Source organism: Chaetodon trifascialis, chromosome 21, assembly GCF_039877785.1.
Source record: "Chaetodon trifascialis isolate fChaTrf1 chromosome 21, fChaTrf1.hap1, whole genome shotgun sequence".
NCBI classification, from domain to species: Eukaryota; Metazoa; Chordata; class Actinopteri; order Chaetodontiformes; family Chaetodontidae; genus Chaetodon; species Chaetodon trifascialis.
The window spans coordinates 20589780-20615951 of NC_092076.1; the positions used below are offsets into that span (position 1 = coordinate 20589780).

The 26172-nt window shown below is 40.8% G+C and overlaps 1 protein-coding gene across 2 annotated transcripts; it reads right to left on the reverse strand.

The window, feature by feature from the left end:
* On the reverse strand, positions 1-26172 carry LOC139350067 (V-type proton ATPase 116 kDa subunit a 1-like). 2 transcript variants are annotated; one of them, XM_070991159.1, is made up of 22 exons: positions 26069-26172; positions 24133-24295; positions 23824-23902; positions 23437-23534; positions 23204-23332; positions 23015-23097; positions 22396-22522; positions 22126-22208; positions 21313-21406; positions 20233-20445; positions 19012-19162; positions 18251-18390; positions 17774-17937; positions 17521-17611; positions 17055-17173; positions 16216-16432; positions 15149-15256; positions 13354-13461; positions 11210-11227; positions 8354-8471; positions 7995-8166; positions 1-1896 (listed from the first exon to the last, which is right to left on the reverse strand). In XM_070991159.1, the coding sequence occupies exons 2-22, from the start codon at positions 24247-24249 to the stop codon at positions 1803-1805; spliced, it is 2523 nt and encodes an 840-aa protein (XP_070847260.1). In that variant the 5' UTR covers positions 24250-24295; positions 26069-26172; the 3' UTR covers positions 1-1802. The 2 variants fall into 2 exon arrangements, with proteins under 2 accessions (XP_070847260.1, XP_070847258.1); XM_070991157.1 differs by having other exon boundaries at positions 13354-13554.

The following is a 26172-nucleotide window of genomic DNA, read 5'->3' on the forward strand; positions in this document are numbered from 1 at the left end:
TGACTTCCCTGGTTTCTGTTTATTATTGATCACAAACAAATCATCTTCCATATCACCAGTTACTGACAGACATCAGTTGCATGTGTTGTTTACAGACTCTTCTCTTCTGAAGCTGACTGACATCAGAAAGCAAATAAAAGTTCAATGAAACATCTCGTGAACACTTGGAAAATATGTTTTCTGAAGCAAAACAAAAAGAATGAAAATCAAAGACAATAAGAGTGACGTAAATGATCAGACTAACTAGAGTGGCATTGTGAATCTGCACTGTGCCTGGGCTTGAACAGATGTTACAGTGCAGGACAGCACACTTTAAATCTTCACCATATCCAACTCTTAATGGGTGTGGAGACCAGGTGGAGTAATTTGTTGAAAATACTGCACACTGATTTCTAAATTAAAGCTAAGGTATGTTGAAAAATGAGTGTACAGTTTGCAAAAACAATGGATGGTCAAAGCTTTATCACGATTCTTTCATGACTGATATTACCCACATCTGAAGCAACTGGAGGTGATTCCACACAGTGAACATGGATATTTTAGATTAAATGCATCAGTTCAGTTCTTCAATTGGTTTACAACAACAATTCACACAGAATGAGTACAGGGAAGTTCCACAGCACAGCACAAAGCACATCATGTCTTCGCCTCATTACGCACAGCTGTAATACTGTGTGTCCTTTGAAATGGATTCTCACTGTATACAAATGTACCACAGAGGAATTCTTTTGTCTCGTGTCAATATTGTTATTCCTTTGCACTGCTTGTTCATCTGAATGGACTAAACACTGGGAGTTCTGCAAAGGCTGAATGTACTGATTGCACAGGTGCAAGACGATAGCTGGTCTTATAGTTTTTTTCACAACCAGGGTCACTCTTCGAAAGTTTTTCCACCACTTTAATGTTCCAAGCTGTACATATACATGAGGTACCTACAGGGCAAAGCTTTGCAGTATTTTATTTCAACTCTTGATTCTGGTTCACCAAAAATACATCTGATCAGACAACACCTAACTACGCTGAGAAAACGTGGTTCTTCAGAGAGACAACAATGTAGACTCACTGAATGAAATGATACCACAATGCAAAAGCTTATATAGGTAGAGATAAATCAGGCAGTTGATTTATGTGTTCTCACAAATGACGATGATTCAATAACAGATTTAGCAAAGTAAGCCTCGGTTTACTGTTGGAGCAGCTGATAAGAGCACAGTACAGAGAAGACATGTAGCCATCTGCCAAAACTGGCCAGAATTTAGTTCAAAAGTTTTGTGCATTGTAATGTTCATTTTAACAGCATTTGATGGTTTTCCTTTCAAAATATAATTGCTATTATGGGATCTGCTGGACAGTCTTCTTCGTCAAAGCACTTAATAAGCAAAATCCTTTGCATATATTTTGCATACAGTGTTTACAACTGAGGTGCCATTACAGCAATGGTGACTTCTCTACTTTTTCCTACAATCTGGATTCATCTATAAGGACACAGACTTCCCAATACATTTGATAATGAGTATCCTCGAAGTGATGCTGGTGAGATGTTATTACAGTAGGGGTGAACATACTGAGTGCTGAGTACACTGATGGTACTGTCCCACAGCAATTAAAGCTCCAGTATGGGTATAGCTTTGCTCATGTGCATTGAAAAAAAAACGTTTACAACGACCACACTATAGTTCATATACACAACAATTTCACGAATGACCACTAGAGGGTGAAAGAGGGCCAGATTTGGTCTCATGCACACAAACACATACACAGAGGGGAGGGGAAGGCTGCCAACTCTGCTGGCTGTGGCCTGATCACTCGTCAAACCGTCCCTCCAGGATGCTCTCAAATGAGAAGGGGACAAACTTGAAGCCCTGGCCAGAGTAGAACTTGTTCTGGAACTCCACCCTGGAAAAAGAGGGCAAGCAGGGAGAAACTGGTGGTGAGACTTGGGATTTAAGAATGCTTAAATGTATCAGTAAATACATATAGAAACACAGATCAAATGCTGAGTATTACAGCTGAATATCATTCTTAACAGGGTGAACTCAGGAAGATCATTCTCAAGCTGAAACACTCTCAGTTAAGAAAATAAAGTATATCGTGATAAAATGACTGACTTGGACAGAGAACAGCGGTTTACTTCATATATTTATCTGATATAATTCCCACAATGGCCAACATATTTGACCCTTATTACCCTACCAGGTAAATATAAACAAACAGGTATTAACATAATCAAAGGTGTCAGGGTGTTGAACAGCATCTGAAAAAAAAAAAATAATAATAAAAAAAAAACAGAATTTCCCCTCGAGGGACGAATAAAGGAATATTGAATTGAAACCTTCCCCCTTTATGAATGTTGCAACTGGGAGGCTACGATCGACAATTCTAGTAAGTTTCCAAAGGACAGCTCTATTCTCTACCGTACTCAATTTAACACTGATTCATGGTCAGGAAGGAACAAATCAATACATGCATTTGACCCAAACACTGATTCGATATACTGCAGTTCATAGTGAAACTACATGAAAATGAAAAATGTGATTTCTGGGTGTACTGATCGAATAGTGGGAGGAATCATGTTGCTTTGGGGTCATATTTCAAATATCGGCAAACTCTGAGTCATGGCCTTACCGCTCCACATTACTGTATGTCATTTCCTGGAAAAAAAATACACTTTACAACCCATATATTATTTCTAGATAATATCTATGGCAGAAGGTAATCCATGCTGCATGGGCAGTACATTAAAAGATAATTTCAGTTTATTCCAACTTGGGTCATAAGTGTTCAGGTCTGGTACACAATACAATCGATCAAAGCAGAAGCAGAAAGTTGGTCTTTAAACTCTAAGTGTGCCCTCATTCTCTTCTGAAAACTGACAATCACTCCCACTTTATGCAGTAATTGGCCAGGTGTGTGTAGATGAGAGAGCAGGCAGGGTTTGAACACAACTCTGTCAGCTTTCATGTTTACATAAAGGCACCTTCCAATTCCTGTTGGACGCTCCACGAGTTATTGAGCCTGAAACTCTGAGTGGAAGCACATGGTTTTATATGGGCATTTCAAGACAAGTTTAAGCTTATAAAATTCCCTGATCAAAACATGTTTAATTTCTTAAGAACATGGAAATGATGTGATCTCATTGGCCTCCAGTCAAACATTTTAAATACTAAATTGTAAATCATCATAAGGTTGGTTGTTGTAGATGTTGCTTGTGACAATGAAGATACACAAAAACTTAAATGTGACAAAACAAGAAAAGAGTGAAGAAATTATTTGCAGCATGTGACATCCCCACTGATATCAACAGTTCAATAGTTCAGTCTGCGGGGACTTGGCTTGGAAGGGTGGTCGGTTTGAATCCAGCACAGACCAGTCTGTGCTGAGTGTGGACTGATCACAGCACAGCACTTGGGCCCTTGATTCCAGTCAAAACAAAGACAAAGGAAGACAGAAACATACCTAGAATAAGTAGAAATCAGGAGACTTGGCATGTATGACCTCAAGACTAAAGTCCAGTGTTGCATCTTTATTCATCTTATTCTTGTCAGACTGAAAACAACCAAGGATGATAAAATTCATTTGGCTGTCATGTCTTTAAGGTAGGGCACATTCCAATAAAGTAAGTCAAAGTAAATCCTCCCACACAACAGTGGAATTATTCTCTGCTCAGTCATGGCTGAAAATGTCTAAAAAACAAAGATAATAACTACAGCAGTGTCTGTTATGAGCAGTACCTGACAGTGAGTCGCTGATCATATTTTCTGCTGCTGATGTTGGTCAGAATTTCAGAATCATACTATTCTGTATAAATAAAAGTGCCACTCACTAGTAAGGCATCCTTGGTAAAAGGTTTATGAGAATTTAGAAGTTGTAACTAATGGTTTTGAATATGGTCAATAAATCAGAAATCATATATTAAAACTCAGTCAGTTAGAAGCATTAATAAGAACAACTTTTGTGTGGCACTTTTGGACAGTCTGGCCACTCCGTTTATCAACCACTTATTAATAAAAGTCCTTGAATGTGTTTTTCCAATCGTTAGAAAGTGAGAGTATTTATTTGTGGATTATCAGCATGTATAACTTCACTATTACCAAATACAAAGACTTGGAAGGAAATGAATAAAAAGGAATTGTGTCTTTTCAAAAGCTCAATATCAGCAGAACCAGTGAGGCTGTGGAGAACTGCAATGTTTCAAATATGGATGTTGCTGAAAAGAAACTACAAATTTGTGGATGCTTCACACACATCTTCAACCAGGCAGCACAGAAGATCTATACAATCAGCACAGTTTCAAGATGGACACCAGAGATTAGTGTCACCAGGTCAGTATCAGACCACATGTGAAATCTGATCAGTCTGCCCTTCTGTTGTTAATATGTTGATTAATGGACAGAATGTTATGATGTCACTGTGAAGTTGATCTTTGAAATATAAAATGTCATCACTTCTTTCTTAAGTTATGGCCAATATGTTTTGTGTGGTTGCAGGGGCGGGGCTTATGGACAGGCAAGCCAAGCAGTTACTTGGAGCCCACAGCCACTCGGGGGGCCCCAGTCACTTACTTACAACCATGATTATTGATAGGTCTCGGCTTTCAGGGACCTCTGTTGGTCCCTGGATCTCGCTTTAAGAACCACTAATCTATTTTTTCAGTATTCATCTCAAATGTCGCAGAAATTGTGCATTTATGTGTACAAACACCAAATTTTTGCGGCATGCACAGGTGGGGTGGGGGCCCCACGGATTTCTTGCTTGGAGACCCAAGAGACCCTAGCAATGCAATTGTGTGGTTGCAGTGACTTTTGACCACCAAAATCTACAGATCTGTTCATCCTTGATCCAGTGAATGTTTGAGCCAAATCTGAAGAAATTCTCTTTAGGCCTTCCTGAGATATCTCATTCATGACAATACAATGGTGTCACAGTGATCTTGACCTTTGACCTTTGACCAACAAAATGTTATCAGTCCATCCTTGAGTCCAAGTGGCCGTTGGTGCCAAATTTGAAGAAACAGATCCTGCGCTCATGGAAATGGACATGTTCTTAACGTGATTCGTGATCTATAAAGTAGTAAAGCTCTAAACCCTTTACAAAGATTCCTGATCAGAAAACACAAGACTGCCTCATCTACTTCCTGTGTTGATTTAATAAAATCTGAGTTAAACTTTGCAGCTGCAGTGCAGAGATTGGCGTTGGGGAAATCCAAGTGGAACTCTTTCCACATGTAGGAACCAACTGTGCCCATCAGCCCATACTGCTGGCCTTAGCCAGCTGCCTGCTCCACAGTGGACAGTTAGATGCTTACTCTTGCTGTAAGCTAGTAAGAAGCAGAGCAGCTTATTCTTTTAAAGTCCTTGAATTCTTCCTTTTGTTGCTTCCTCAAGTCTGAACTGCACTTCAGTTTCTGATTCACTTACAGTAAATGACAGCACCGCCTATTTACTAACTGGCTGTGTTATTACATATTTGTTAGGTATTTTCAGAATTTTCTTCAGCACACTAAATTGACTTGCATCCACAGTTAACATGCTCTAATGTCTTCATTTAAGAGGAAACATTAAGAGTAGATTTTCAGTTCCTGCTCGTTCCTGGCCTCAGAAAGCGGGGGGAGTGCCCAGGAATGTCTCCCAGCCGTGGCAAATATTTGGCCTGCCAGAGCTGTGAGAGGGCAGCACTTAAAAAGAGGAAAGAAATGAGAGATCTTCTCATCTGCCTCTCCACACAGCTGTGCAGGTGGAAAAAAGTTTGTACCTAACGTACACTACACTCGACCTTGGTCTGTGTGTGTGTGTGTGTGTGTGTGTGTGTGTGTGTGTGTGTGTGTGTGTGTGTGTGTGTGTGTGTGTGTGTGTGTGTGTGTGTGTGTGTGAGCAGGTAACTCATCAGCATGTGTGTGTGAAGAGTGGACAGCAGAGCAAAGGGTCCAGGTTAATTGCTGTTTACTTTGAATATGACTATTCACTCACCTCTGTGAAAAATAACTCCACTACTCTTTTTAACCTTAGTGGAGACCTGTTGAGCCAACGCACTGCTGCTTTATTAACAAAGTGCGTCACATTCACACAATTACACACACTGGAGCCTGAGAGCTGCCCAGTGAAACCACAGTATAACCACAGCCTCTTTCTGTGGGCCACTGAAATACATTATTATTATTATTATTATTATTATTATTATTATTATTATTATTATTATTATTATTATTATTATCATGCATTCATAGACCATCATTTATATAACCACTTCATTGGCTGAAGCAGTGAGCTCGATTCTGTATAGACAGCGTGGCTGCACCTCAGGGGACAGGAGCTGAAGGCAACTTCCAAAGATACTGTTATTTCTTAAGGGTACGATAATTCTTGCTGTTGCCTACACTTGTCGGAACTGTCAAAAATAAAGGTTCTGCAGCTGCTGATATGTTGATTAAATATTCACTGTTTGCTCTGGCATCAATCTTCAGCTTTTTAATCTTCCCCATTTTAGACTGACTGTGTTAATATTGTCTCTGGTTCACCTCAGCTGATTACACTGCTTCCATAACATAGCTTTGAACAACATGATCTCCAACCTGGAACATACAGCCCGCCCATGTGTAAGGCAGATATATTGGACAACACATACTGTGGGGTTCTTGGAAGAACAACACAGTGTGGATAAAAGACAGCTGTGCTCATATTTGAAAGGTTGTCAGATCATTTTCCACCAGTATACGGAACAACAGACAGAGGACTGACAGACAGCTTCTGCTTAAACCTACTTACAACAATCAGCCCTGAGAGCAGCAGTTAAGCATTAAAACCATACATCTATTCAACAAAAACACACAAGATATTCTCTTCCTCTCTTTGTTCATCATCTCATAACCTTGCCTTAAGGCGCTGTGCTAATTTCAGGAACCAGTTCTGAATGATTAAAGAAAATAAACTTGTTGCCTTCATTCATAAGGTTGAAAAGACACGGCCTGAAAAACAGAAATGCAGCGTGGAACACCTGTTAATCTCAACTCTAATGTGCCACAAAAGAGCCAATGATAAATGGATGGACATAGACAGAAATGTCTCAATATCAAGCAATGGACAGGTCTATGCTACAGACAGCCTCAGTAATATAATATAATAACTTCACCCGAATACATCACTATGTATCTTGATCAGCCAGCAGCAAACACTACTTCAACTTATTATACATACATTATACAAACATATAAAATGGCACTGGAATTGCAGGACCATTTTGGGTTGTCAGGATCAATTTCATGTTGTATGCATTAGATATGGGGCACGGTTAGCCTACAACTAGCTTAGCACCTAAGGCTTAGGCACCTCCTCTGTATATTTCTCTGCAGTACTCCATCTGTGTCCTCCTCTCAAAACACTGTTACTAAGAATCCTTTCTATCAAAATATATCCATTAATACGATTCATGATTGCAGCTGCCACAGTACTTGCTAACAAGTTAGAATTACTCCTAATACCAGTTAATAAATTTTTATCAAGCTGTATTTCACAATGGTAATCATATAGGTGTGGTCCTGTTTCAGGGCAATCCATGACTTGTCTACACTAGATAATGTCCTGTATTCCAAAATATTTGACTTCCTTGCGTGTCAGTTGAGTTTACACTGGTGCGCACTGGATCAGCAGGGTGGAGGTGGTGCTAGGTGGCGATGGAGCTGGAGGGTGTGAGGTTATCTGCAGTCCTGTATGCTCACAGTTTGGTAAACCACCTTGGGTCAGGAATGTTTCATGTTGACAGCATTCCTCATGTGCATGTAAAACCGAAGAACTGCAGTTTTGGCAGAAATACTTGGTGCAAGAGGTGAACAATGACAGCACATATGAGTATTTGCTGAGAGTGATGTGTGTGCACATGGGTGTGTGTGTGTATTTACTGGATGTGCATATACCCTGCACATTTAGTAGCATGCATGTAGGCTGTATTTGTGTGGGCATTTGTATATGTATATCATAAAAATGTGTGTATGTGTGTCTAACCAGTGCAGACGCAGGGCATGTAGAAAGGCTGACAGCCCCTCCATGATGAGCAGGATGGCAACAGTGAGGGTGGCAAAGGCGGAGAAGATGATGGACAGGCCAAAGAACCCGCCACCACTCCGGGAGGACAGACCCAGGTGCATCACCATGGACCAGAGCACCTCTGACAGCTCTGCACACACAGTGATGACAACAAGGTTGGTACCAAAATACAAGCACATTTGAATTCAGCATTATTGAATTGACTGACCTATGGTATCTAGTCAAAGTAAGGATTGTTTGTCTGTTTGTTTGCAGAATATGTATCATCAAACTGTGCATGCTTGTGTGAATGTGTGTGTCTGGATGTATTTACTCACGTGCATGAGCCAGGCTGAGGGCCCAGAGGCGCAGGTAGGAAGCTGTGTTGGAGATGCATCCTAGACAGTACTCTATGGTGTGGATGGCCTGGTGGACTGCTACATCACCAAAGTCAAACTGCGGTGGAAAGACAAGACATTGAACGCCACACAGTCAATGGACTCATTGCATACTTTTTAACCTTTACTTAACCAGAAATGTACAGTATCACTCAGTACTTTCGCATGCAAACAAGAAAGGTTACTCAGCAAAATCAGGTTAAGTCAGCAACCACACAATGCATATAGTACATATACTGCGTAACCTGGCTTAATCATCACAGTTGTGATCAATGACACATTAGTAGTGGTAGTGAGGGGAAAGTGCTACTCTTTCACTTATCAAACTTCGGACTGGCAACCATCAGGTCACAGGCCCACTTCCCTAACCTTCTCGCCACCATTACATAAAGTGTGGTTCAACATGAAACCTTTTTTGAAACTGCTTTTGTCTGCTTTTAGTAGCAAATATATCTGTACTCTCCATGGTCATAGTATTGCACCTCCACGAAGTCTGAGACTACACAAAAAGGTAAAGCAAGGCAGCAATATTTATACTGCACATTTCAAACACAAAGGCAAGTACTTTACGCAGGCAAAGAAAAGTGCTAGAATGGCAATCAAAACAATAAGCAATAAACCCATACTAAAAACAATGAAGAATGAAAGGAAAATTGTACAAGAGTTGCCTCAAATGCATCAAAGGTAATAAAGGTGCTGTAGAGAATCCAATCTATCAGAGGTACAAGAAAACAGCAGGGTTTTCCTTTTAGATTTGAAAGTTGCTATGGTGCTGTGGGCAGCATAGTAGGTAATGTACGACCAGTTGACTGCGTCCTAAACATCTAATGGGCCCTACTGAGTTTTTTTTTTTTCTTCAAGGAGATGAGCAATGTTATTGTCACATATAATCTGACCAAGAGGGAGCATGAATAGGTTGAAAAACAGCTGCCCAATGATTGAATCCTGGGAGACTCCACGTCATGGTGATTCCCTCAGATTAATAACCAGTGGTAACAACATAACCTCTGTCTTTGACATACCATCTTAACCAATTGAGGACTGTGCCTGAATCCCAACCACTTTTCCAGACTGTCAAGGAGAATTTTCAGGTCCACAGTATCAAAGACTGAGAACATATAGTGCCAAAAGAAAGGGCTGTCTGATGGCAAGGTAAAGCAGTGAAAATATTCATAAATATAGCATACATCTAAACTGATACTGATTCTTTTAGGTTGGCCTTCTTTTATGTGGCTAAAATATGTTTATATGTTCACAGCAGTACATTGCTCAGTTTGTGCCGGTTCTTCTGTCTGCTTCTCCAAACTGGGGGTGTGCTGACCACCATTTATTGTAGGTAAAACACTGACCATGAGTATGTATCTCATACAACCCCACTTCAAAAAACCTGACCTTCCCTTTAACACTGAAAGATGATTGTCACCCTCTTCTGCTATCTAAGATGTGGCCTACAGTATAATAACAAGTGTACTGTCAGCATGGCATGAACAGTGGAAATGACTTTGGATGGAAATCTTTATGAGTTGGCCCTCTGACCTTTGACCCCGCCAAAGCCTTTACCTCTCATTAGGCAGAAAACAAAGAGCACAGACGTTTGGCTTATTTGAGTTTCTTTCTTCTTTTTTCTCTAGTTTGTACAGTGTAAAGCCAACAGAGTTCCTCCATTCTCCCCTTCCTGGAGTAAGACTAGCCTTTCCTGTGTGTAAGTGAGGGGGAAAAATGGGAGTCTATTGCTCAGTGTTGCTGTTGTTAGGTTTGGCTTTGCGCTGGTCTGACTTCCTCTTTCCATGCTTTGCTTTTGTCCTTGGATCCGTGACATAGAGTTCATGGAAGCAGCACTCATTGTTCCCATTCAAAGGGTCTCCGACACAAATGGCTAATGAAAACAACACTGGCTAACATGCCGTAATGGCAAAATACATCAGTGGCTCTGATTTGAACTGTTGTGACCAAACATTCCAGCTGAGGGGAGTCATATGATTTCACAATGTACATTTACAGTGTATAAGATCAATGATAGACCTGTCTTGTATCTGTGATGGATTCAGCAAAAAAAAAAACAAACAAACAAAAAAAACACAAAAAATAAGCATCTCAAAAGGCAAAAATATTTTATGGTATGATGTTGACATACAACAGAATTAAGAATATTTAATGGTAGCTGTTTTGCTTGTTTTATACAAACAATGGAAGGACAATCAACCTTGATTTGGACTTGGTCTTACAATCTTGAAACTGCTCATACTTACTTCAGTGGTCTTGGCATCATTCAAGGGTACACTACAAAAATATCAAACTTAGCAAGTCATTAAGTCTCTCATTGAGTCTTGGAAGCTTATTTTCATTTCCAAATGAAGATATTTGCCAAAAAGTCAAGATAGTTTCAAAACTGTGTCATTTTCTTGATACTAGTAGACTTACTGATCATATTCTGCCTCACTCAACAAATGACACTCGTCACAGAATCTTCCCACTACCAATGGAAAACTGCACTGGAAACAAACTGAATTGTTGCATTTTTTGCATTTGTAAAATATGTTGTAAATCAAGACTTTATAATGAGTATCTGACTACTGCAGAGTGGTTTTTCACAGCTTTTGTCAGAGACAAACACATACCTTTACATGACATACATAACCATGCCTGGTACTGTGAGGTGGGCAGGAGTACAGGAGGTCAGACAGATCAACCATAGTTCAAAGAAAGACAAAAACATCACTTGGCACTAAAGGAACAAAAAGAGCCGGCGAGACAGCATTCAGACCTGCTAAGAAAGCACCAAACAGAGGTTCTTACCGGCTCTTCCTCCGAGTGCTTGAAAGTAAGCAAAGGTCAAAGGTTAGTGGCAGAATTCAAGAACTTCCAGAAGGTTCCATCTACTTTTTGATCATTGTTTTGCAGTTTATTTCACTTGACTGATTCAAACCTGACAGCTTTGAGAGGTAAAAGGGGAGGTAAACACTTGGGCTTAGGTTGGACTCCGTTTTGATTATTTTCAGATGTAATTTCAGACATTTCTGTCTTTCACTCTCTGACTGTTTCAATCATCTGCATCCATTTGTGTCATGTATTGCAAACAGATATGCTTTCCAGTGCAAAGAGGAGAAATAGACAGCATGTAACCAATGAATTGCATTCGTCTGGCAAACTAACGGTCAGTAATAGATATACTAAAGCAAAATATGTAACTCAGGTCTCAGGTCAGACTTGAGTCTCAGATTTGGCAGCGCTTTGATTAAGTTGTCTCAGGGTTAGAGTACAGTACACAGTACATACAGTACACCGTGGAAATCACATGTACTGTAGGTTTGTTGCTGAGAGACAGCACTGGCATATACCTACATGCAACTGCCAGGACAAAGATACCTAGTTGATTAGACTAATTCAGATTGCTGAGGCCTCATATTAGCTTCATCTGAACATCAGAATGTGTGCAAAAAAAAATTTCTGTGATATAAATTTTAAGTCATATTGCCCACCCCTAACAAGAGGTAAGGAGAAAAGATATACCTGTATCAATCAATGTACCTGGATGTTAACCTTTTCTGGAGTATTCAGGAGGTTTCCAGACTGATTCTTACAGTCAGTTGTTACTCCCAACATTATGCAGTACTAAATTCCATAACCCTGGTGATAAGTCATTTCTTTGTGGAATATTAGACACTTGGAATAATGATGACAAAATGCAGTCTGATTACATTACTGTTATGCAATATGTTATCACACCATAAACACTCAGAGGTTTATTATTCAGACCTGGGAGACACCAAACCTCTGAGTCACAGATAGAAGAAAGCAGGGTGGGTACTTTCAGAAATTCCACTTGCTGGTTCTCGTGAAAACCACCTCGCTGTTTATGTTTCTGAAATGGAAATTCCATCTCTTATCTGCTCCAGTCCATGTCTGCCCTGCCTTTCTTTCAGGGTATACTGAAAGAAAGGCAGGGTCCTGCCAGACCTCCAGAGGGGTTCCACCTTCCCCGTTGACCTCTTTGTCAGCCCTCTTTGTCAGCCCGCCATTGTGAGGAGAAGTTCTGTCCTCACCATCAGTCTCACCCTTCTGTCCAGCCCCCTAGTCATCGTCCATACCTGCTCTGCCTTTCAGTTCTGCCCTGGCTCCACCCACCAGCTGTCCCTGGATCTGCCCCCGTCCAGCCCTCATTCTTCAGCTCCCACGTTTCCTCAGTCCGTTCTCCATACCCCCTGCACCCACCTGGCTTTACTTGGACTTGGACTGGACTTGGACTGGATTTGTTTTGAAGGGATGTCTGTGAGCCTTCCCTTGAAGGAGGGTGCTATCATGGTCCTGTCACAGTCCTGTCTTGTGTTGTTGTTTTATGGGTTTTTATAGTCTGTTTCCACTGTTTCCCTCCATATACCTTCAATTTTATTTTGTCAGAATTTTTAGTGGAAATTGTATGCCCCATGAAGTATACCTCAGAATTTTGAAAATTTCAATGAATCTTTAGTGTCCAGAAATAAAATTTAAAAGTCCTTCAGATAACACCAGCTGAAAAGGCACAGGAGGGAAAAGGCCAGTGCTTTTTTTCAAGGTATGTTTTTGATATGTTTTGACATACAAAAAACTGAAATAACTCAGACTGCAAATTTTCTTAGTTTATGACAGCCAACTTTCAAAGTGACTCTTAAAGCTACTACTACTAAGTCAAACAGTCAGGTTTAATTCTTAGGTTTGGGGTTCCTGGGCCTGGAAAACTAATTAATTCATTTTGAGAACATGAAGTAAAAAGCTTGTATGATCTGACCCCTTTATCTGTACCATACAGAGAACAGAGGGAATAGTCCATATGCAATAGTGAGAGCATAGTCAGTACAATAATCCTAATAAAAACTATTTAAACTTTCAAAGCAAACAATATGAAGGTCAGCAAGAGGATGGAATTTGAATCAGTGGTGCCTGGTGATATTTCATGGGCTTACCTCATCTCCTTCCTCTGAGTGCTGGGAGAGCTGGTCGTGATCCATGATGCCAGCCTCGTCCTCCGTGGGCCCATTGCCCACCCGTACCCCTCCGAACTTCTGCGTGCCCTGTTGGGTGAGTCCGGTGCATGATGAGGACACGCCTGTTTGCTCTAAAGATTGCTCTAGATTCTCTGCAGGGGTTTCTTCCCTCTTCTGGGACTAGATACAAAAGCCACAAGAGCTGTGTCTAGCTTAAAGCAAGCCTTAGGTTGAACGCTCTCTCCTTAATTTACTTGAGTTTTTTCAGAAAAACCAGGGCACCCAGCACAGAAAGTGGAGGCTTTCATTCCAAAATGAAATGCATCCAACACTTGGGAAACATGACACTGAATAAATAAAAGGTAGCAAAAATATAAATGCTCAAAGATACAGTAATCTATCAAAATTTTGCCTCATAAAACACTATTTTATAGACCAAACTAGTATTTGATTGGGGTCACCATTTATTAAAGGGTAAAGTAATCTCACTGGTTGAGTTAAACCTCATTAAAAAAGAGGTGAAAACTACATTTGTAGTATGTTTTTACTACTGTACAACTGTAAACTTTAAATGGTGAGGAGGAAACTATTATGACTGAAATCAACATGTCCTGTTGGGTCACTGAGCTACCAGCAACACCCTGATCTAGTCTAGTGCTTTTGTTACTCATTTAAAATGTCCCTTATTAAGACTAGTTAACTCTGGTGGCTAATACTGCCTTAATACAGCATTAAAACTTCCAGTGGAACTGGTACATTGCCTGTTATGCATGCCATTCAAGTAGTTACACTTGTGAAAACACAGATGACAGACAACTTAAGACAAACACTGCTACTTAATCAATTTTCCAGTGCAGCTGCATCTCAAACCACAGTCAAAAAGTAAAGTAACTATGGATTCTGCCATCCTAGAAAATGTCAAGCTAAGGTAAGCTAAAGACAAAAATGGAATAAAAAGCAACCCTTGATAATAAAATCCATGATGAAATGTATCACATTCTATGAAACATAAATAAAACAGGTGTGATAATTTGCTTTCCTTTTTGACATATACTCAGTTGAAAACAGAAAAAGAGATCTGCTGCTGCTAAACAAGTTGGAACAATCCACAGGTTCATTTGTAAGAGGTGATAGTATCATGATTGGGTATGAAAGGAGCATCCTCGAAAGGCTGCATTGATTAATGCACTAAAGTCATCCTCAATCCCACTGAAAATTTGACAAGAAGTGGTAACAAAACATCTGGGACAAACTACAAATGCATGCATGCAGATGCACCACACCAGCATTTATAAAAAGCTATCTTTCATATAACTTTATCAAGGGCAGTGGATGTGAGCCTCAAAATGCTAAAATTTATATCTTCTGATGAGACTGCATTTGTTTGAGGTTTAAGACAACCAGTGAGAGCAATGAGAGGTACAGGTCGCTTTATCAAGTATATCAGGTCATATTTGTCATATTAGTTGGATATGTATTGTTTTGGTTACTTGCCAAATACACAGATAGAACAGGAGAATACAAGAGGCAGATCATGAGCTGTTCGGGTGCCCTCAGTCTGTAAAGTATTACTAATACATTTTCCACCAATATATGAGCGTTTCCAAGGCAGGCTTTAAGCATTTTTCATGGCAACACAACCAAACACATTACACAATACAATGTGCGTTGAAATGAATGGCAGAATAGGAGTGAGAAAAAGTCACACAAAAGGTTATAATTGTTATTCATCAATGGTGGCAGTAAGGTTATGGGTGGGGTCAATGTCACATACCAGGTGCTTTTTCCACAGGTGCTGACGGCGAAGCACCATAGTTTTCACAATCAGCATACAGGGTACACATGCAAGGGCAATCAGCACCAACAAAACCTGGATCCCCATCTACAGATTCAAACAGAGAGATGTTAACAAAGTGTTGGTGATAGAAGATACTAAGTCCCTGAACAGAACTTGATGAGGCCTCATTCACTCTAAACTCTTACTGCTGGAACAGGAAATAAAAACCACAGCTGATTTTCTTTCTTTTGTCTCATTTGAATAGAAAAATTACATGAAGCTCACTGACAAAATACTAGCCTTGCTTTTCTTATAATAGCAATAATAATATGCTGATCAGTGGATACAACAGATTTATCAAATGTATCAGGAAACCAAAACTAAAGGCTGGCTGTTTCAGTCTACACCTATACGAAGTCGTTAAAAGAAGCGTAGACTTTCCTGCAAGAACGTTTTCAATTGTTAGTCTTACTGAATGGATAGATGTTGACTTTTATATTCTTTTCTTTCTAATCCAGTATATAGTTGTATTGCTTCAAATGAGAAAAACTCTGATATGGTATTGACAGTGTTCATTGCTTGATGATGTACCAACAGCCAATTGCATTACAGAAGCAAAGCTATTTCTAACCAATACCAACAACAGACAGCCCTCTTCCCATGGTAGGCATAGCAGGGATGGTTGGCTGAACACACCACGCACTTTCGTGCTAGTATCAAAAGCCAGATGGCAGTGACGAACCTCTGTTGAGATGTCAGGACAGAAAGCGACAACTAAAATCACAGCAACCTTAAACAATAAGAGCTGCTGTCGATAAACATAGCAGCAAGACATTGGTGGTAAGGTGATTTTTGCTAATAATGGCCATGTTTGGCCACACAGTGACCTAAAATCCCTTGCAGCTCTGACCAGAAGAAAATATCAAACAAACTGAAACTGTGGGTTAGTTCGATATTAGCTGCTGTGCACCTCTCTGGCAGGGTTCAACCACACTAGTGCATGGGGGGAGGGGCGGTAGCTGGGAGAGGCAGAGGGGTGGATGAGGGAGGGAGGGAGGGAGCACCTGTCCCGCATAGAGGGGCTTGTTCGTGGGGTCGCTGTAGTTGAAGAGACACATGTTGATGAAGTGGATGAGAAGGCTGGGAGCATCCTTGGAAGTGAAGGCGTCATAGGCTGTCCACTTGTAGAAGACCAGCAGAATGAGGTAGCCGAAGAGGCTCGCCATGAACACTATTTCTGGGATGAAACCCAGGAAGATGTTCAGTGGCTTCTTGAAGTACCTGCAGAGCAGTGAAGTCAGTTAACAACACAGATCAGGCAAATTTTATAACTATGTTTTGTTGGTGATGGAGAATCTAGTGCAGGATCAGTTGAGCAGCTTTGCTTTGCTACTTTTGACTTGAAGTGAAAATATCAAGCAGAAGGTAATGTGAATGCAGTAAGATAGCACTGTCATTCCCAACCAGAATAGCTGCAACCTGACAAATCAAATCAACACGTCTCAATAACAGAATATGGAGAGAGTTTCCAATCAGGGTAATTGTTTCATCATAGTCCATCTGTGTTATCATATCCGTTCAGAAGGATCTTATAACCCTATTAAACCTGAGTTCTAACTTGCTTTTCCAAAGAAACAAAACTTTTGGAAAACCTGATGGTATGGGTTTTGTGTCCTTAGTGTGGACAGGAAGAGGTGGGAAACAAACCACCAACCTGTCATTAGTGAATCCCCCACTGCCTCCTGAGCCACAGCCATCCCATTTAAATGATGAGGCTAAGCTATTTTGAAAGTTACAATATATGACATCCCTGATTAAGAGCTATACAAAGAGACAACAATGACTATTTTGTAACACCCAAGGATTCAGGTCTTAATTTTCTGATGTTGAGTGTATCACTTACAGGTGGTTGAACAAACTGAGAGACACTCCAAACAGCATGTGGATGACGCCCAGGATCACAGACATCTTCATCTTGAATGAGTTTAGGAAGGTCAGCTTGTTGGTGGCAACGTTCCAGATCTGCAGAGAAGACAAAACAAAGTCAAAAGTTTGAGACCTACCAAGGTGTGACACTCCATAGCTTTCTTTTCTGCATAGGTGTGCAGGAATGTAAACCATATACTGGGAAATCTACACTATTTGCCCCTTTGTCTTAAGTCTTTCGGTCATTTATTCCGTTAGTTTCTTCGTTAGACATAAGTTAGACAAGTTTGTTAGTTTGGGCAATTTCCTGGGACAGTGCTGACAATAAGAATATTTCAGGCCGTGTCCCTTTAAAGCCAGAGGTAAAGTTCACACTGTGGTTCTAACCAAAGGAAACAACTGCCAGCTCTTGTTTGGTGTTGTAGTGGATATATAGGTTTTACCGGGTCGATTCCGAGTGGATAGGGCCCGCTGAACACACCAGGAACTGCTGGGTCTAACTGTAAAACGGCATTTCCATCAAGTGTCTCAATCCTAGGACAGACCAGCAGCAAATTAACGAATGAAATGAAGCAGGATCATCTAAATATTCTGGTCAGTTTTCTATATACTGAATTGAAGAATACATTAGTGACAATCAGGGATGTGGAACACTACAGACAGTATCAGTCCAAGCAAAGCTGGTGGCTGACTTACGACCAGTTGGCTCCTTTTGGGCCAAACATGGGCCTGACACTCCATCCAGAGCCGAACATGTTGAGTGACTTAGAGAAGCAGTCGTTGTAAATGATGCCGGTGTAGATGGAGAAGATCCCCATCAGCAGGATGATGTAGCGACCAGCAAACACCATGTTGAACATCTACAGAGACACAACAACATGTCATATGTTAGGTTGAATGGGAAATGGACTGTATTTTTATAGTGGCTTTCTAATCTACTTTGACCACTCAAAGAGTTTTATAACACATGCCATATTCACCAATTCACACACATTCATACACAGCATCAGGAGCAGTTTGGCCTTCGGTATCTTGCCCATGGATAATTCAACATAGGAACCAGAGGAGCAACCGACCTCCTAATTGGTGGACAACCTGCTCTTCCTGAGCCACAGCCACCTCTGAACCGCAAAGATTTTAATTACTTTATTACTTGTTTATGTCTTACTGTACCTCATTGTCACTCTTCTGGGCCAGGAGGCGACTCTCTCGGATGACCAGGTAGAGGGCTGCAGCGGTCATCAGCACGCCGTGACCCATGTCACCAAACATCACCGCAAACAGGAAGGGGAAAGTAATGATGGTGTACGGAGCTGTAACAGTTGACAAACAGGAGGAGACCATCACACAATGAGGCTCAAGTTCAGATCAAGGACACCACCTCTCACATACTGAATCTCTGACAAACAACTGAATTTTAAGCATGAAGAGGTTGAATTTACCAGCATTTTACACTCAGTATAAGGTAGTAAGCACAAGGAACCTAAAAATTTAGAGTCGACATGTATAACAGTCCATACTGTGATCATACAACCCCAACCCTTGTGTATTATGGGAACTCTAAAAAAAACAAAAAAACTCCTAGTGACTGAAAACAGAATTACCATTTGAGAAGAGAAACTGAGGGCAGTAGGGCAGGAGGGGGAGATAAATAAAGATCTGTCCCAATGCCTGTTTCAATAAAGACCTGGTTTGCTCTGCAGTTGAAATCAATGAAGGACCACCTGAGCACTTTTTGAGAAGTCACAAAAGAGCGGAACCCACTCTACTTCCATTTCATGCAGGTGAGAGATTTCAGTAGCTGTATGTGTGTTGTCCTTAAAATGGGACCTTTTTGCTACTGAACTATTACAATTTCTGGCAACAATTAATTGAAATTGTGAAGCAATATGATGAGTAATTCAAATATAGATAAATATAAATTCTCGTATGACCTGGGTTGATTTCCCGGTAGTTCCCAATACCATAGGCATCAACGATGTTCTGGAAGCCTGATGTGAACTTGTTGGTCTTGTTGAAGGTAGGTGGAGTTTGTTTGGTCTGCATCCGGTTGAGGATGGACGGCACTGTCGAGCCGCTCCTCTCCTGTCAAGTAAAGCCCTCACTTATTAGTTACATTAGGGGACCAGATGACTTACAGAGGTCCCCACAAACCTCAATACGTCATGTCAGTTTTAAAGTCCAACTAAAAATTCTGCATATATTTGGTGTTTGTTTTGTCTTTGTCACTTGTAATTAGCAATTATTCATTTTTCTGCCGTGCCAGCGCCTAACAGTGTTCTCCAATGGGCTTAAAATTGTAACAACTGCTGTGGGTACTGTGATTTTATTGGTGTAATCATATTGCAGTTGAGCGAGTCTCAAAACAGTGTGCTATTACTTCAATATGTGGGGGGTGGGGGGGCATGAGGATCATGGCTGAGACACTGTTACCGCAATTATGTAGAAATTGCAGTTGCTGTAACAAATGCAGTTTTATCCTCTTGTGAAATGTTGTAGAATCATTACAGCTTATATTTCCTCATACAAGAAGTGAAAAAAATTCAAATTTCCAAACTTTAACAGAACTAAACAATAACAGAGACTCAGTGTGTTCAGCTGCCTGCTGATACTTCTCCAGCAGGAACCTTATTCCTGTTATTTCACAAAGCGTCAGTGACCTATGTATGAACTGCTGCTGTACATACAATTAATTCAATTTTCCTTTCTTTCATGACAGAATGAAAAAAGCCAAAGCGTACTAGCGTAAGTGTGTTATAAGATTGCTCTGTTTAGCAGCAGCACACTCAGTACAATATAAAATGTGGTACAATATATGAGCATGGAGTGACAGCTCACAGCAGGAAGCAGAGCCACAGAGAGTCTAGAGTGGAAACAGTCAACATTTTCCTCAGATAGAAGTAAAATAGTAGGTTTAAAAAACAGCCAACATAAAAAATTTAGATCCAAAAAACACTTTTCAAAAGTCCCTCTAAATTACTAGACTGCTTGAAAAAAAAAAAAAAAAACATTGCTGCTTATGACCTCAAAATGTGTACAGGACAAGAAGAGAGAAATGTTTAATACTTTTTTCTACACCGCACTGCAAAAACAGGAATGTGATCAGTGGAAACAAATAAATACACAAACAAACAAACAAACAAAAAAAACCTCACCGTCCCTCTGCGCAAAGCGAACTGGATGGAATCCAAGTCTGAGACGGGACACCACACCTCGGCAATCAGACACTTCTGGGTGACGTCGATGTTGCAGAGATTGAGCGTGTGGTAGATGGCCTTCATCTTCCTCACCTTGATGAACCACACCCGCATGGTCTTGGAAGCAGCCTGCAGCACTCGCTGACGGTGGTCCTCTGTTTGGTTCAGCACCTACAGATGCAATGTGGAGTGATCTGTTTTAGGTTGGAGACCTGGCCAAGTCAGCACTGGGTGTTTGAATGGTGTGAAGTCTTGGCAATGCTGTAGGACGACCTGAGGTGAATTAATTTTCTTACTTATCTAATTAAAAGCTATTTCTTTCCATTTGTTGTCTTCTATCTGTGTGTGGTCTATCCAATCTCTTTTAAGACTAGACTCGTTGCTTATTGTCACAGTTTTGTGATATGAACATAATGTGATTATTAGTGATGTAAACATGTTGGCAAATGGTACAAATGGATTGATCTTACTGTGCTGGCTCCAAGACTCAAATCACATCTATGCACAGAATTTGATTTTCTATGTGAACCTGACTACAATGCTCTATTGTGGAGGACTGGAATACATTGTATGTGGTTGGCAGGTTCAGAGTAGAGCAGACCTCTCAAGCAAAACCAGGTTTTTTTCCAGGCTTAATATGGGCAAAGTTCTGGGAATCACAACACTGTGAGACAGGACAAAGGTCTCTCACAGAGGAGAACTAAAGCACAAGAAAACACTCGCCGTCACTATGGAACACTATTGGAAATAAATTTTAGAAGGGAAAACTGAGCAGGAGCCTGACATCCTGTTGTGCAAAGTTTCTGATTAATTTCTTGTTGTTCAGTGAGCAGCAGTGCAACAATGAGTACAAAGAGCCTTTGAAAGAATTCAATTAAAAAAATCTGTATTGATAATGATAATGTCACTTACACAATAAGCAGGCTTGACTCCAATGCCAACCCCCTCTCTGAAACCTCCCACTTTACTCTATTTATCTTTAATGTGTGTGTAATGCTAGTAATGAGGGGAGGTAAAGATCCATTACAGCAAACATACCATCTGGAGGTCATCTATGCGGCTGTTGACTCCAGCAAGCATCTCCTTCCTCTCCTGAGGGGTCTCTGGGCATGGGTAAAGTGAGGCACGGAACCTGGAGAAACACAAACACTAGCAGAGTCAACTGACAGCATAGAACACACGCTCTACTTTCTCCCTGTTTCCATCCTGGTTCCTTCATCCTTTCCTCATTGTCAAAATGTTGACCAATGGTACAATGAAGTCCAGGTTTGTCCACTACTTGTTAAGGTCTGTGAAGGCACCACCTTCTTTACTAGTCTAAATAAACTGTGTGACCAGAGGCAGTACTGCAGTCTTCCCCTTCTTAATATTAACCACACTAAACATTTATATAACCTGCAAACAAGGGGTGGAGAACGTCCCGAAATGAACGTTGCATGTTCATTTTGTCCAAACAGAATATCTAACTCCACGCATACAGCCACAAAGTCTTCAGCAAACCTGTCTTGCATCTACCAATGTGGTTGAACTTCTGAGAGTTTGTTGAAGTGATGAGCTCTTGCGAATGTGCTGCCTCTCTCTCAACATGACTGATGTGTGATGTTACTTTTTTATGTGATAAAACAAACAGAACATTAGACTAACATGTCCTTCCAGGTGGTGCCTGAATGCAATACGCACTTAGCAGTTACACTGTTGGAACAGTCACCGTGTCACACATCATGACGACTGTCAAGAGAAGAAAGGTAGATGCAGGAAATGTATGCAGGAAAGTTCTGTGCCGAGCTGCAAGCATCGGATCAGTAACATTGTCCCAAAGTGTCAGTTTGTCTGGAAGAATTTTATACCCACCCCTCACAGATCTTCTTCACCCTGTTCTTCAGCTGGTCACCTTGAAAGAAGATAATGAACACTGATTTGTGGACTTGGTCTCCCTGTTGGAAAGAGAACAAGCTGTTAAAAAAACTCCCACTCACTTACACAACACACAGATGAGTCGTGTATCTGTTTCTAAAATGTAAAAATGTCAATTATGATATGTATGACATATTTTTATGCTTTCTTTTCCTTATCAATAGGTCTCTTTACTAGACCCTGTGACTGCGTGTTGTGTGTACTGACGGTGGTGGGGTCCTCCAGAGGGTCCTCGATCTCTGCTTTCCTTAGGAAGACATTACCACGGCACACCCTCCACAGCATCCTCTCAAAGGTTGGAATCCTCTCCCTGCTGATCACTCCAGCCACAAACCTGCACAAACAAAACATCCAAGTGCGCAGAGTAGATAACACAAAAGAAAACAGACCACAGTGTGTAAATAGCCAGCCTTTGAGTGGCAAAAATGAAAAACAAATGTCTTCATTTGAAGACATCCTACTGCCCACCAAAACATGTAATCATGTGCAGTTCAGATGACCATGTCTATATTTGCCAGCACAACTGGATAATGCATATTAAAGAATGCCTGTGAATATTCTCATTCATCCAGGTCATTGTAAGCTTCAGGGCATTCAATCGATCGCAACTGGACTTTGTCAGTTTGTCTTGGAAGACGTTTCGCCTCTCATCCGAGCAGGCTTCATCAGTTCATGCGACTTTTAGTCCGGTGCGCATGAACTGATGAAGCCTGCTCGGATGAGAGGCGAAACGTCTTCCAAGACAAACTGACAAAGTCCAGTTGCGATCGATTGAATGCCCTGAAGCCCCCATATTAAAGAATCTGATGCAGTCCTCATGCTTTACCCCAGTCTGAGCGGGGCCCCGCGGCCGCCCTCGCTGCCCTCCATCAGGGCTGATGATTCCTCCAGCAGGTTGGGATCCTCCATCTGCAAAGATATTAGGAAGATTTCAGTTACTTGATTTACAGAAGCATACATATAATCTATCGTGCCTCTGGGTGTGTTTATTTCTGTGAGGGCAAAATAAGCAAACCTCATCAAAAAATTGCTGTGTTCGACGGAGTATGTGTTTGAGTTCTGTCAGCTCGAGGAAGTTCTTCTTCAGCGCTTCCTGGTTGGTGTTGATCTCTTTCAGTTCATTCTCCAGCTTCTCAAAGGTGGCCTGCCAGTCACAAGCACGAGACACTTTGCAATGCATCAAAATCCAAGTTTGACTGAAATCAGTTTATCTTAAGTGACAATGATTACGGAGTGCAGATTGATTACCTCCAGATCAATCATGTCCCTGGGAAAAGGCACCTCTGGATTTTCTCCAGTGTCCACAGTTGGGATGTTTGCTTTCTTAATCTCCTTCTCCACAAACCCTGTTCAGCAGAGATAATCCATGATTCAATACTGTACCAATGGAAAACCAGGTTCCTTCAAATTTTCCGAATAAGATGAAATTTAAAAAATAAATCAGTTTCTGATTGACACCTTGTGTTGGGCAACTGAGAATAAACACATGTGCAGTAGTTGGACTGATGGTAGTCATTTGGAAAGTTTTATCACATTGACACCCCTGTAATATAGAAAAACGATGCACTGGATCATAGGTAAGAACTACACTGTGCCTTTGGCTGGGCCTGACTCTTCATTTCTCTCATTACTTACTTAGTTTCCTGTCCATCTCCTCACATCTTCTCACTTCATTCACAAATTTGCGCTGGAACACGTTCACATCTGGATTCAGCTGTGGATGGAAAACAAGTGCAATTTTGAGATTTTGACACAATAGGAATTGATTATTTATCATTAATAACTGTGTGACGTCATATGAAAGACAGGAAACAAGTAACACCACATCTCATCTCTGACCGCTCACCGTTTATACTGGCTTTAAATTAATCAGTGAGATTATATCTGCCTTCAGGGGACATTTAACACCAAGAAATGGCAAAGCATGAGAACATTCATCCTTACATCTCTGAACTGGACCATGCCCAGTTCTCCCAGCTCACTGACGCAGCAGTAGGCTGCTTCTGACTGGAGAAAGAGCTGAGCCAGGGTCATCTCCTCGCTCCTGAATAGTTCCCCCATGATGAGAACCACTCCCCAACTCAGCTAGAACAAAGAAACACTGCACCTACAGTATGACAGGAAGACACATAAAAGTATTAGGCTGAAGATTTTTAAATTTATTCATTCATTTTTTTTATACCATCAAAGGCTCAAGTAAAAGGAAATAGCAGGAAGTGTGCAAACCTGTTTTTTATATGCAGTGGTATATGGTGTACTACACTAAACTGTACTACATTAATTTTTATTATCAATAAATCTGCCAATCATTTTCTGAAATAATTGAATAAGGGTTTTCTTAAATCTCAACAAACAGTGAGCCCAAATATTTTGGCAAACCAAGAGACCAAAGCCCAGCTAAATGAAGAAAAACAGCAACAAATCCTCACATCTGAAAAGCAGAAATCAGTGAATTCTTGGCAATTTCAGCTTGAAAAATAACTGAAATTATTAAATGATTATCCAAATAACTGTCAGTTTAATTTTTATTGACTGAAAAATTGATTGATCAGCTGATCATTTCAAATACAGACTATAGACTGTTTACTCCACTGGCACTGCAAATGCAGATCCCAGCAGCAAATACAATTCAATTCATTCGGGGTCACGTCATTTTTCCTGCAAACATCATAAAACATTTCATTGTTTCAGCTTCTCTCTCTCTCTTTTTTTTTTTTTTTTTAATTATCGGTTTTCCTCGTTTTAAATTGCAGTAAACTTACATACAGTAACAACCATACAATAAATGATTTGATCAAGAAAAGAATGATCAGTTTCATCATCCGTAATGAAAAGAAGCATTCTTTGCAGTCCCATGCAAATCAGCTCCACCTCAAGGAACTACAAGAACAAAATACTGCTTACACATTGATGCAAGCATAGGAAGTAACCAGTATAGTATAGTATAGTATAGTATAGTATAGTATAGTATAGTATAGTATAGTATAGTAAGTATAGGAAGAAAAATCTTATACTCATTAGATTAGATTCAACTTTATTGTCATCGTCAGAGTGCATCACAGAGACAAACTGCATTTCCTCGTCTCTGTGATGCACGGACGACGACTCATATACTTGTAATTGATATGGAGGATTGGTGACATTCTCATTACTGATTTCATACAATGATTGGTCATATGCAGCCTGGGTGTACGTAAGAAGATGCCGAAGTGAACTGCGGAGGGGAATGGCGTTGTTTGCCAAGGATGGACAAGCCTTTATGATAACATCGCAATACACAACGCTACGCAATGAAGCCTAAATATATGGCTGATAAACTGCAAATCATTGCTATTATAGTAAAAACACTTCTGCTTTAAAAAAGCAAGCCTCTTAAGAGCCCCATGTTAGCAATGCAGAGCATCGCTGCCGTCGCATCATCCCCTCTGCAGCTCTGCCCTTCACTCTTCAAGGACGCCATGATGCTGCAAGTCCGGCCTGTGTGAGCGTCTGTCACCTCCTCTCACACACTCAGTACGTGCCTTCGGAAAAATAAGACACTATCTGTCGTGTGTAACAATAAATGCTACTGAATTCAGGCTTTTTCGTTACACACTAACATTGTATGTAGGCCCAGTACCGGACTTAGATTGAGATTGATTCGGCTTCAGGCTGGAGGTCTGAGTATCGTTCGGACGCTGTACTCATCGGTTCCCGTGATTACGTAAAAAATCCATCATTTGCAAACATTCGGCACCTGCGAGCGAAGCAGCTGTCACCGTCCTCACAACATTACGATTCTCAGGACTGTGGTTCATAATTCCCCCACTACCGCAATGTCTGAAAAAATTGAAGTGACCGAATTTCACATTAAAGACTTTCAAAATGTCCCTTTACTCACCCGTGTACGCCGCAGCTAGTCGGTACTCTCTTGTCCGTCAAGCCCTGGGATGCTGGATGCTGGATGCTGCGGTCCAGCCTGGTGCATCAAGTTACATGAAGTCC

Coding starts and splice junctions, on each gene's coding strand:
- LOC139350067 (XM_070991157.1), bottom strand. CDS start 24,249: ATGGGGGAACTATTCAGGAGCGAGGAGATGACCCTGGCTCAGCTCTTT. Junction 23,535..23,823: donor GGAGATGGACAGGAAACTAA/GTAAGTAATGAG, acceptor TCTGCTGAACAG/GGTTTGTGGAGAAGGAGATT. Junction 17,612..17,773: donor CCAAAAGGAGCCAACTGGTC/GTAAGTCAGCCA, acceptor GGTCTGTCCTAG/GATTGAGACACTTGATGGAA.